At 41.9% G+C, this 13,396-nt stretch overlaps 1 protein-coding gene across 1 annotated transcript; it reads right to left on the reverse strand.

The window, feature by feature from the left end:
* Positions 1 to 7,114: 7,114 nt before the first annotated feature.
* On the reverse strand, positions 7,115 to 11,920 carry atf3 (activating transcription factor 3). The gene is made up of 4 exons (XM_069657717.1): positions 11,815 to 11,920; positions 10,021 to 10,279; positions 9,807 to 9,914; positions 7,115 to 9,481 (listed from the first exon to the last, which is right to left on the reverse strand). Exons 2-4 carry the CDS (start codon positions 10,276 to 10,278, stop codon positions 9,158 to 9,160), a joined length of 690 nt encoding a protein of 229 aa, XP_069513818.1. The 5' UTR covers position 10,279; positions 11,815 to 11,920; the 3' UTR covers positions 7,115 to 9,157.
* Between the last annotated feature and the right edge of the window lie 1,476 nt (positions 11,921 to 13,396).

Raw genomic sequence — 13,396 nt, forward strand, 5'->3', positions numbered from 1 at the left:
GTTTGTGCAACAGGCCGCATGCAATACTCACAAGATGTCAAGGTTCCCCTCTCAGCCAGTGAAACTAACTCGAAACCATGTAGCAAAATCCTGCTGTTTAACGGTTAGGATGATGATGATGATGATGATGATAATAAGTCATCATATCAGGTCTGAAATTTCTCTCGCATCTAGACGATAAAGAAAGATAACAGCCCATAATCAATCTCGCAACAACCTCACTCCCAACTCATCGAATACGACAGCTTGGTCAGAGGCCCGGCGCTTCGAAATTTTCCTCTAGCGTCAGTTTTGCATGTGCAGGGCTCTGCAGGGTCTGCACGGTTAGTCCCCTCACAGCTAGAAGGTTCCTGGTTTGAATCCCGGTTCAGATGTAGCGGGCCTTTCTGTGTGGAGTTTGCATGTTCTCCCCCGTGCATGTGTGGGTTCCCTCCAGCTTCCTCCCACAGTCCAAAGACACGCTCGTTAGCTTCATTGGTGACTCTAAAATGGCCATAAGTGTGATTGTGAGAGTGAAAGGTCGTCTGTCTCTATGATTGACTGGCGACCTGTCCAGGTGTAACCCCGCCTCTCGCCCAGTGACAGCTGGGATAGGCTCCAGCACCCCCATGACCCGGAACAGGATACGCAGTGTAGGTAATGGAAGGACGGATGGCTCTGCAGGGAAGTTAGCAACGGAAATATATAAGCAACACCTGGTGAGACCTTTAAAATTAAGACACCTCTCAGGTTATGAGTTTTAAAATTGCATCAATAGTAAACAAAGGGTTAACATCGTAAAAGGTCCTCGTTTGATCATGTTTAGGCATCAAAACTGCTTGGTTACAATATTTTACTGACCTAACTAATGTACATTATATTACCAACAAAGCTTACGTCCAATATGTAACTGACCTACGTCACTAGTATAAGTAGCATACGTATGCTACATAACTGACATAATTTAGGTGACTCAAAAGAAGTCAACTGTTTTCACATGGGACTCAAACCGATCCATCGCCACCAACCTCCACACCGAGGCGAATTTTGCGCCTTCATACTACGTCGTGTGACTTTAATCGACAACAAATCTTTACACTTGAGGACAGCATCCAGGAATTACACCTGACGGGCACCTGCATCGTCATATTTTGGAAGCGTTGGCCAAAGCTGCCGTATTTGACGAGTAGGGAGTCAGAATAGGCTGAAGACGCATCAGTTTAGCAAAACATTAATGGTGCGTTCCATTTGTACATTTCAACTGGGACGCCCCCTGAGGTCAGACCTCACCAACCCCGACCTCATATCTCCGTGCATCAACAGTAAATGAAAGCTGTAGTATTAACTGTTTATTATCACTTCTGTCTCATTTGTGTCTCATTAAATCAGCCGTACTCACAGTGATCTTCTGTCTGTGGACATGTTGTGGACCTCATGTTTGTTCTGTAGCTGACTTCTCGTACGGGAACCATAGACTGTACTGGAACGCGTCCAACTCGGGTGTGAGCTCATTCCCAGTTCCAGACTTCCGAGGTAAATGGAACGCACCATTAAAATCACTGGGAATAACACTCTCTGATATGGGCATAAAGTGGATATTTAATTTCAGGATTGCCTCATTCGACTGACCTTATCATCTTACCAAACCTGTGTCTCCAGTTTTAATTTGTAATACGATCAAGTTAGTGGTTGAATGCTGTCATCACTTCTTGGAACGAGGCCCAGTTTAAGAGCAACTCACTTCCAGTGTCCTCGGTGATGACCCAGAGCTGCACCGAGAATAAAGTGTACCGTACTCTGCTTTCCGCAAGGCTCAGAGTGTTGAAACTCCCCACTTCTGCTTCCGCTTGAAGTCAGAACCAAGTGTACTTCTCCACAGAGAGCCTGTTAAAAATTAAAAGACTAAACCACACATGAACACAATGACCTTCCACTTATTATGCCATTACATCATATAGTTTGGGGGATAAAATTTGGTAATTTATTATAAGTTGTGATGAAAAACTAGTTTCCAGGTTAATACATGACTAGACTTAAATTCTAAGAATCTACCCCCGAGACTTAAGCAAAACAGAACTTCCAGGAAAACAGTCTTCCAGGAAGAAAGAAGCCAGAATGTGTTTCATAATAGTAAAAACCGTCTCATTTGCGTATCAAATACCGTCATGTCACATGCTGTTTGAGCCACTATTGTATCTCCCCCAGCATTCCCATCAATCCATTTAATTAAAGCCTGCAGGACAGACCGCAGACACCTGACTCCCCTCAGAAAGCATGCCATAACCAGACAAAATACTTTTTTAACGTTAATCCTTTAATGGGACAGAGGAGAGAATCAGAAATATATTATTAATCTCCGGGGGGAAATTTGGACATGACAGTTGCTCTGAAAGCATACAGAGTTAAATGCAAAAATAAAGATAAATACAAAATAAGAGTTACAATGCAAAAAAGTTCTGTACAAAAGAGTTATTTACAAATGAACAGCATGCTCCTGTCTGACACCACCGTCAGAGAGTCCAGCTCCACCCCCACAACGTCACTGGCCTTGCGGATCACTTTGTTCAGTCTGTTGGCGTCATCCTCAGCATCGTCCTGCAGATGTTAAAGAACCGCAGCCTCCTCAGGCGGCTCAGGCTCTTCTTGTAGACGGGGTCAGTGTTCTTGGCCCAGTCCGGTTTATTATCCAAGTACACCCTCGAGTACTTATAATCCTCCACCATGTCCGCACTGACCCCCTGGATGGAAACAGGGGTCACCGGTGTGAGGTGAACAAAGTGTGCAGTAGAGATTGGCCGGTGGAGCCCCAAAACACACCTTCACCTTGTGTCATTGGCATGTTGGAGCCCTCAGGTGGGCTTAGGGCCCGATCAGACAGGACGCGTTTTAGCAGCTGGGGGCAGCTTATTTGTCATTGTTTTCAATGAGAGGCTTTTTGCGCGCTGCTTTTGCTTTGCAGAGCCCCTCGCTTTTTTCCGCTCTGTGCGCCTCGCGTTTTTGAGGAAATGCTCCGAGCGCCTCGAGTTGAACAAACTTCAACTCAAAGCAGAAAAGCGCCCGACGTCATGGGCGTTTTTTCATATTGTCAAATCGGATGAAAGGAGAGGCGAGCCCTCTGTCAGTTTACAATGTAATGGTTAGGTTAATGACAGCTAATGATTCGGTGGTTGCCTTAACAACAGTAGGAAAAAAAGCCGCCCCCCAGCTGCTAAAACGCGCTCTGTCTGATCGGGTGTTTACTTCCACAAAAAAGGCAGTGCGGTGCGCCTCGCGTTTTACAGCCTGCAAAGCGCGTCCTGTCTGATCGGGCCCTTAGTCTGCAGCAGAACAGCTTCTTGTGTCGGTCTAAAGCAGATATTCACGCTTATGGAAAGGTCAATGACTGTAGTGTTAGTGTTAGTTACATCAGTGGTTAACTTTATGACTATAATGTAATACATCAGGCCTGCTACAGATGTCACCTTTGGGAAGCCACAGATTTTAAGGACGGCCAAACAGAGGAGGAAACTAGAGGAGAGAAATGAGGATGTTGTCTTGAGATATGTTATAAGGTGTTATTAACATACCTGTTGTGAATCAAACACTCCTGTAGCAGGTTGAAACATTTCCCTCAAGCAGTACCACCTACTCTCTCACAGTGCTGTGCAGCTTGGTTGATGCGTATAATCCCAGAGCATAGGTTTTGACTCAACGTGTTGAACTTTGAACCCATGCTTTAGTGAGATGAAATGAGGACTTCTATTAGACAACTAAAACTAAATAACATCGAGTACAAGCTAAAGATCAAATGCTCGTTCCAGACCAAGCCAAAGATCTTTAGGAATAAAAACAGAAACTTGTGATAACAGGTACACAAAATCAATCCATGGAGTGTGTTTGCTTTCATCACCTTTAAGTCAGATGTCAGGCCGGGTCAAACAACACGAGTTATTAACTTTCAAGCAGACACCTGAGGTTATTCCCATCATTTGTGTAAGGTATCTTGGTGCGCGGCCAAGAGGGTGAGGTAAGGTGCTTCAGGCCGGTTAGCTGGTTGTGTAATAAGATAATTGGCTACATAACAGAAAGAAGTCTATATAAGTGACTTTGAACAATTCTCATGTGATTGTTTGGAACCTCGTACATTTCCTGTCATGGTAAACCGCAACCATGTAGCATGAGAGTTCAAGAGGAAGGACAAGAGGTTTGTGCATACCTAATCAGATTTTCCTCCATTTCTCAGTGTTGTGACCAAGTCATCTTTGCTCAGTCCAAAGTAAGTCTTAAGTCATGTGGTCTATGTAACAAGCAAGTCTCGAGTCATTTTTTCTTGGCCAAGTCAAGTCAAGTCGAGTCCCAAGTCAAGTCACTTCTTTTCCACCCAAGATCCAGCCCTCTGACCTGTAGTATTCGGTCTTTATAAAGAGAAAGGTGTTAGTAGATCGTCTAATAATGATATTATTGGCCAATTTATATAACGTGTTAAAAAACTGTGAATTGTATCTGTGTTATCTTGGCATAGACGCAGCCGTGATGATGGTCTGCTCTGAGAGCGTATTGAGTAGTAACGAGTACGACTGATGAGGCTTCTCTTTGGGGGCTTTGATGTTGCGTGTTGCCATAGCGAGGAGTTTGACTGACAGCCAGCCATCCAATCATGACAATCACATACCGGGGAGCTTTTTGAGTCATCCAATCATGATTCCCAGTTTGCGCTGCGTACATACTTGATAGTTCGACAGAAACTTGACAACATTGAAGTTTATCATTTTATGTTTAATAGCCGACATTCAAACGTATGAACACACGCAAGTCATCCGAGTCATCATGCCTCAAGTCAAGAGAAGTCTCAAGTAATTTAATTTTTGTCAAGTGAAGTCGCAAGGTGACTCGAGTCCAAGTCAACAAGTCTCAAGTCCACATCTCTGCCATTTCTGTATATAAGAAGTTGATGTATCCTCTTGGTATCAAAAACGAAACCAATGTCAAAATGTCATTGTGCATTGGTTGCAAAAAAGAAGTCTTTGAGACAACGTCCTACTTCTCAGATGATTTATTACCTCAGTAAACAACTTTCCTGATGAGTTTATGGTCTAATGCTGCGTTCCAGACAACTCGGAAGTCAAGTTTCTACGACCTCGGACTAGAAAATTTGCTCTGGAACGCCATTCACTACTTCTACTACTACATTCAACTATCAACTGAAGAGCATCGTTATATATATTTGCCTGCATTTAATTGAAAAACAGCTACCATCATACAGTAACACATGTTCTTCATGAAAATGTTTATAAGAAACGTCGCCGATGTGATAAGGTAGCTGGTTACTTTCAATAATCTCAGAAAGTTTTCGTCTCTCCACAAAAGTTATTCTGGAAAATGTTAAAAATGCAAAAAACAAGTTACATTTGCTGACGACTTGGCAAAGAAACATCAGTCTGTCACAGTCGGCCATGTTTTGTATTTACGTTTGGTGTTTGACGAGTACGAAAGTTGGAAATTTCTACTGGGAAGTTCTCAAGTTCCAAGTTGTCTGGAACGCAGCTTCAATCTCTAGTTTCAAGTCTTCTTCGACACAGCATGATGTTCATTTAGTAAATTATGGCCCCATTAGAGTAACACAGACAGTAAAGCAGGGTGAGCTTTAAGACTTGGCAAGTCACTACAGTATGTTTTTTGAACTGAACAACACACTGAGGAAACTTTTTTGCGCCTGCCATAACCAGCATCCAGATAAGTACCACACTTTCTCGGAATTGTGAATGTACCCTGCTAACCTTAGTAGCGGTAGCGTTACCTGCGTAACCTTTATTTAAGCCTCTAAAAAGAGATTATTGTCCCAATTCGTCCGAGATAAACTAGATCGTCAGTTTTCCCAGCGTGTTGCAAATAATTCCACGTTTGGAGCACAAGAGCTAAACGTGAACCAGAGGGACTTGAAGCATGAGGCAGTTAGTAGGGCAAGTTTAGTACGGTCCAGTGGTCCAGTTCAGCATGGATGTTATGTGAGATGGCAAACATCCAATAAGGGATTTATAGATGTGAAGATACAAGTGCTCATCAAAGCCTTTGTGCCAGAGAAGACCAACCAACTTTGTTACACAATACCATGATGAGTGTATGGATTTCTGAGTGATAAACTAAACGAGGTATTAGAGACTAACACCACGATCAAGGACGGAGAAATGCTGCTTCTATTACACTTAACATTTGATCTGTTTCTGCACAGAAGCCCAAGTTTGCCGGAGTGTGTGTTGCACGCACATATTTGTACATCCAGTGGAGTTATTCGTCCGGGTAGTCAAAGTTCTTGTTAAGTGAGCCGTATTTCATATCTTATCTTCACAGACAAACATTAAGTCACCGGCTGGCACAAGAGACACTCCCTCTCTCTCTCTCTTCTCTCTCTCAACATGCCCAGTCTTGTCCCTTTCTGCTGCACAAACACAAACACATTCGCTCTGACCTCGCATGAAGGAATTTTGTAGGTGGGTCGTGTTTATGTCACGAGTTTTCCTAATTGTGAGAAACGCATGTAGGCATGACACAACGAATTAAAAGCAGCAACTTCCTTTTGTTTATCTCGGAATCTATCATGAAAAACTTTTCCCAGTATATTTCCCTTGTATCTTAGTAATTATGGCAGGGTTGGAGCTGATGTAACAGAGATGACTATATGGATTAGAAATGGCTACAACACTACAATCTCAGAAATGACCGCGTCATGTAATCAAATCACTTCTGTAGGCAAAAGGTATTCGATTACATTAGATGGTAGGCCTACAAGTATACTTATGAAGTGGTAACTTTTCACCTACTGTTGCCTAATCAGAGCATGTGTATGTGTTTTCATGTGTATTTGGCTTTTATAATCCTAGTCCCATTATCACAGTTTATCTTCCTGCAGAAATCTTGATGTCTTTATATAGTTCTATGAAATCCAGTCCACCTCATGCACCATGTTTAAGATATGCTGTACTTCTCCTGTAGTTTGACCACATTATTTAATGGCAAACATTACTATTATATCCCAGCAGAAGAGTCAAAGTTCTGTTTTGCTTTGGCTTCTGTTTTCCGTTGAATCAAATGGGACAGGGTCCTATAACTACAGAGTGTGTTAGGAGACAATATGAAGGAAACCACGCTGTAAAGAATGTAGCATTTGCAAATACATATTTTTAATTAACAAAGTATCAAAAACAAAAGTTGACAGATCACATAGATGGAAGTACACATTGGTAGTAGCAGTGCAGTTGTACCTGACAGCCCATAGTTTATTCATTCAGGCTATGATGCTCCAACAGTCGAGCAGCTACAGAAAAAAACAAACGCCTCCAGTAGAAGTAGGCACGATAGAATACAAACACATCGAAATACCTATTAGATCTATGAGCCATGACGAGCAACGAGACAATGAACAACTTGAACCACTAATACAACACACACTATGAACACACGCAGACGCCTGCGTCCCTTTAACCGTGTGACTCTAAGTTTTTCCTTTCTGAAACCATGCAAACACAAAATATAAAACTTCAGTCCTCACTGTGATCAATAAGTACAGTAATGTGCTCTGCATACATAAATTATAACTCCTCTGTTATGAACTGAGTGAAAATATTCCCCAGTAGCGTCAAACCTTTAAGATAACCTTAGACACTAATACGGATGCTAGTATGATGCTAACTTGATGTTAAGCCTGCTTGTTGAAGGGTTTTGACAAATATTAAGAACTAAATTGATGGACTCTTTAAAGATAAGTGCAACTAAACTTCTGCTCATTACACTCTTTCAGTTTCTGCTTAAGTAATGAACCACATTTCTCCTGGGAGACGATTTCACTGGAAAGATAAACTAGCAGGAGGAAGAGGGAGTGGAGGGAGGGATGAATATTTGGCAGGATTTAAAGCCTTGATACTGATAAGGTCACAACAGACAAAATAATATCAATAACATCATCTTGCACAACTTCAGAGTCAGGCATGTTAAAGGAGCAGCCGAAAGCTGATGCAACACTTGCGATACCTAGCTAATGATATCTAGTGAACACACAACTTCCAAACCAAAATGTTGTTAATAAAATACACTTTAAAAAATAATCTTTTTTTTTTGTTTGTTTTGCTCTGTCAAGACCAAAGGAGGCATATGGTGTTTACATACAGTAGCACAGAGTTAATGCGCAGTCAACACGTTATACAAGATTTTAGGTAGAAAACAACACGTCTGAAAAATAACACTTGTGAAGCTGCATCGTCACAGAAGATGTAAAAAGCAACACTAGCTCTGTTGTCCTTAAGAGGGAACGCAGTGATAAATAAAGTGAACTTGTGAAATTATACACAGTATTCAATTCTTTGGGCAATTTTGTTTGCCGGCGAGTTTTGAAATAGAAAAGAAAAGTAAGGTATCGTCTGCATAAAGGATTATATTGTATTCTTTTACAATGCTTCTCTTTAAGTGCAGACTTATAAACCCTGTCTGCAACGTACATTTCCCTTCTGTGGCTGATACTGTCTTAGCAAACAACCTGACTTGTACTCTGAACATATGAAATCGACTTCTACAGCTTGTGTAGGTCCTGAGTGGTTAGTAGTAGCAGCGAATTTTGTATTTAGGTTGTATAGCAGACAGGGTCGATACAGCTATGATGTCATACAGTAGTTAATAAATATATTGTTTTTTTATACACTGAGCACAAACAACAATGTCTTTTTTAAAGTCAGTGACTTGCAGCTCAGACACTTCAATGCCTGGACACACTCGCACAGTCAATATGGGTGTACTTTCTTTACGTAATGTGCTCACCTTGAATGCACGCTTTGGTACAAAAATCAGACTCTGAGTCAGACGCAAATCTACTCAAAATACCAGCTAATTTAAAACAAAGTTGATGTTTCTGTTTTGTTTTTCGTGCTTTAGCTTCTGTCCTTGGCCCTGACTGTAAAAAGGAAACAAGGCTGTGTACATGGTGTGTCTCTTCCTGTCCAATCAGCAGCTACGGTTTCAGGGAGTGGTAGGTGCTGAGGTCACTTTATGCCACTCTCTTTATCTCTCTCGCTAGCAGCGGTGTGGACGGCGACAGGACCGAGGAGTCATCTGAAGGTGGCGTTTATTGGATGTCATTCTCAGGTCATGAGTCTTTGTGACGGCTCCTCCGACGGCGGCAGGGGGAAGCATCAAGTCTTAAACACCTGGTCGCTCAAAGGTGACTGGGACACTGAATGTGATCAAGGGTCAGAAATCCTGCGTCTAGAGGTGCTACTGTGGAAAGGGATGTGGAAAAGGTGGAGGGGGATGAAGTGGCAGTGGTGGTGGAGGTGAGGTTGTGGAGTTGTAAAGTGCTCTCCTTGATGTGCTGGATGAAAAGGTTCCTCTCGTCCTCGGGTGTTTGGCCGTTTTGGGCTCGGACGATGCAGGTGGGCCGGTGCAGGTTGAGCATGTAGACCAGCTGCTGCTTCTGCTGCTTCAACTCCTCGATCTGAGCCTTCAGGTCGGCGTTCACGCTCTCCAGTTTCTCTGACTCCTGCGGAACAGAGAGAGGGGGAGAAAATCAATCATTAATGCTGTACTTATATGGTTATTCAGATGGTTACACTTCTTTGTGATTTTGGATCGAAAAACAACTCAAATTTTACAACACAAAAAGACTTTTTTAACAAAATCAAAAGCTTGCAAAAATTAATTGTATTAATTTACAGTTTTAATCTTTGAAAAAGTCTTGATTGACGGTGAATTTACATAGTTTTTCCTGGATAGAACAACTTTTCATTCAATAGTTTTTTAAGAGAACAGGTGACTTGTTGATTAAAAAAATTATTTTTCCAAAACTCATTGAAGTTGAAGCGTACCTTTTGCAGACCCTCTGTCTTCTCCTTCTTCTTGTTTCTGCACTTAGCAGCAGCGACTTTGTTCCTCTCCCTCCTCCTCTTCCTCCTCTCGTACTCCTGAGGTGTCGCCTATTAATAAGAAAGAATTAACTGTCAGTATTCATGTCTAAATGAACCTTTATACTCTTCACCGTCAGTGTCAACAATAGAATAAAATAGTTTCTCTCTGCCTCACCTCTCTTTTGACTCCGGACGCAGAGGCGGTGTGCTCCGACGCCCTGTCCGAGCTGGAGCTGGCTCCGTCCGAGCTCATGTCGGCGCTGAGCCCGTTGGACAGCCGCTTGGTCTGGATGGCGAGCCGCAGCTCCTCTTTCACGATGGGTGTGAAGTTGGTGAAGTCGTCCAGGGTGAGCGTGCCGGGCGGGGAGAGGCAGGGAACCAGGGCGGAGCAGCTGATGTCAGCCAGCGAGGGACCCTGGTGCTGCAGCATCATTCTGGGAACACAAAGAGTCGAATGATTATTAACAAGGCAGTTAAAGGAACCAGTTTTTGGGAGGTCTATTTATAAGGATATTTGTTCATGAAGAAGGTCCTAGGGATTTAAAAAAGTCCCTATAAACTCAACAGTTTAAGGCCCTATTGAGGTATTATCTGATATCATAATCAATTAAGACACAATAAAACCCAGCGAGGTCACTTTATCTCAATATTATATAAGGAAAAAAAGATACAGTAATATTTTAATGTGGACTTTAAATGATTTTAAAGCCTGTGAGATCTCTGTAAAGTTATTTTCCACAGCCACAGATATTGGGGAGCTAGCATGAAAGATTTTGCTGAGTAATAATGACTTCTTTAGATACCACCGAAAACATGAGGATAAAAACAGCAGATGTAGGATGACTTTGTGTTTCAAGACTGGAGGATATGTAAGTTTTAAAATATGGTGTCACTGTCACAATCTGCTTTAGTGCCTCAACATGAACAAATATTGACCTTTGGGGAAAATGGCCCGAACAATTAAAGAGAATCATTAATAGGTGTGGATGTGTGTTATCTAAACAGAGGATTGGCTCACAGAGAATTATGACTGACAGCCTGATGAGATGAGTGTGAGGGTTATATCAGCTCCGTGAGAACAAAACCAAAACAAACACATTTATATAACTCACATGTAAGCAGTTATTCTGTGTAATATAGATCTACATAGTCTCATTATAAGGCCCTCTTTTAGACTTAATGGTTTTATTTTGATTTACCAAGAATTCGCGTTTGTGATGACTTGTTACTAAATTGTGTTTAATCACTTTAATTCCATAAAATGTTGTGTGTATGCTTTAAATTAAATTAGAATAAATACTTCAATCAATTATTTAATTAAATGTTTTGCTTTTTTCTCCAGTGTGGAGATGGAAAACTCTTCAAAATGAAGTCTGAACACTTAAATTCACAAAACCTGTAAATTTTTTAAAGTTCTGATAAAGCATAACAAAGACGAAACAGTCTTAAAAGTGTTAGAAATAAATCTTCACTTTCACAATTCTTCACTTGGCTTCATCTCTGTTGTACATGTGTCACCCATATAATTCAAAAGAGAAAAAAATACATTTCCATTGTAAATAGTTCATTTTGAATGGTTTACCCCTCCAAGTTCAAAAACATAAATATCGCGAAATAAACACAATTTTACTTCACAAAAACAATTAATGTCTTAGATATATAACATCCTGACAAAATGCTGACTGTCTCTCGCTGAATTTCTTTTTAAAGTTATTCAAATGCATAACAAAGTCACACAAAATCCCTCAAAAGTTTTTTAAATTAATAATTAAGGCTGTAAAATGAGAATGTATTCTTTAAAAGTCAGTGTAAAGTTTGACTGAAGTGTCCCGGGACAAACGCAGCGCAGCGAGCGCCGGGATTCCTCCGCTTACCGGGACACCACAGCCACAACGCCTCCTCTCTCGGACCAAAGAAACACCGTCCCCACCCCCAACAAACCCATCCCGGAAACAGAATTCCGTCCTACCTGTTAGAGCTGTGAGTGTTTGGATCAGACGAACTGGATGAAAAGAGGACAAACAGCCGGCTCTTTTATTCTGCTCTCTTCTGTTTCTCTTCTGCTGCCTGTGAGCAAAGTTGCGCTTGTGTTCACTCCGTTGCATCACTCCGCCCTTTATATGGCTGGACGGGGGCGGGGCGTAGTGACACAACGTGGAATGCTACTAGAGAGAGCGCGAGGGGGAGGGCTGAGGGAGAGCACAGGGGGTGACGTCATCCTATTTATAGAAGGCTTAGCCTGCTATGATGCAATCCAGCAACTCAGAGCTGCTCTGCCATAACGGGACAGACTTCCCCCTCCTCCCCTCCTCTTCACCCCCTTTTTTCTTCCTTCCTCCATCTCCTCCCAGGGTTTTCCTCTTCCTAAACCTTTTAATCTTCCCCTCTTCTCTTATCGTCCTCTTCTTTCTTTCATCTTTTCTTCTCATTCCTTACTTCTTTCCATCCCTCAATCTCCCTTTTCTTTCTTTCCCCCTCATTATTTTCCTCTTACATATTTTTTTATATTTTTCCCTCGTCTTCCCTCCTTTCCATCCCTCCTTCCCCTTTCCTGTCTTCCTGTCTTTCTTGTGTTTTCCTCCCCCTTTTACAACTGTTTCTATTCCCCATACTCGTATCATCCTCTCATTTCCATCTTTTTCTCATCCCTCTATCATCACCTTACTTTTTCTATTTCTCTCTTCCTCCCATCTTCAACTTCTTCCTCCCTCTCTCTTCCTTTTTATCTTTCCATCATCTTTCTTATTCCTTCCTACTTTTCTCTCCTTCTCTTAAATCCATCTTTCCATCATACCCCTTTCCTTTCCTTTTTTTCCTTACTGTTATCTTCTCTTCTATTTCCTTTAATTTTCATCCCTCTTTCCTTTCCCCACATCTTTCCCATCTTCTGTTTCTTCTTCTTTCCTCACCCTTGTCTCCCCCTCCCTTCTTTTAGTCCCTTTTTTCTCATACTTTTCTCCCGTCCTTCTCATCTGTCTCTTCCTTTCTCACTCCCTCCTTCCTTCTTTCTCACAACCTTTCCTTATCCATACCTTTACCTTCTTTCCTCCCTTCTTCTCCCCTTACACCCTCACACCCACATTTCAGCGGATTAACCGTGAATCAATACTTCAATAAGAAATACCTCCTCCCCCTCTCCCCCTCTCCCTCTCTCTGCGTCTCCTCTCCCTGAATTGACGCTGACATGGATTTTCACTCCGGTCATTCCTCACTAACGAGTGAATAACGCTGTTAGAGCTGAGTGACACATATAGTATTTATTCTGAGCTTACATCTCACCAGCCGGGGTATAAAACTGTGAGCTTTGACAGAGAGAGAAGATAGATGAACTGTGACCGCCTGAAGTTTGTGTTCATTTATAATTCATTTATAAAACATAAATAAGGGACAGCATCTCGAGGATCAGCTGGCAGGTAAAGAAAGTATTTATCTGTATTTTTTCCTGAAGTTCGATTCATTCACTGTGCTCATTTTTTCTGTGTCAAACACGTTCATGTCTGGAAGTGGATTTGCTGTGATCTACGATGTGGGGATTCTGGGTCTTAATTGGT

The sequence above is a fragment of the Semicossyphus pulcher genome, unplaced genomic scaffold, assembly GCF_022749685.1.
Source record: "Semicossyphus pulcher isolate SPU_LCO1_2020_fin unplaced genomic scaffold, fSemPul1.0.p SCAF_11, whole genome shotgun sequence".
In the NCBI taxonomy this organism is placed as follows: domain Eukaryota; kingdom Metazoa; phylum Chordata; class Actinopteri; order Labriformes; family Labridae; genus Semicossyphus; species Semicossyphus pulcher.

Coding starts and splice junctions, on each gene's coding strand:
- atf3 (XM_069657717.1), bottom strand. CDS start 10,278: ATGATGCTGCAGCACCAGGGTCCCTCGCTGGCTGACATCAGCTGCTCC. Junction 9,915..10,020: donor CGTCCGGAGTCAAAAGAGAG/GTGAGGCAGAGA, acceptor TCTTATTAATAG/GCGACACCTCAGGAGTACGA. Junction 9,482..9,806: donor AGACAGAGGGTCTGCAAAAG/GTACGCTTCAAC, acceptor TCTGTTCCGCAG/GAGTCAGAGAAACTGGAGAG.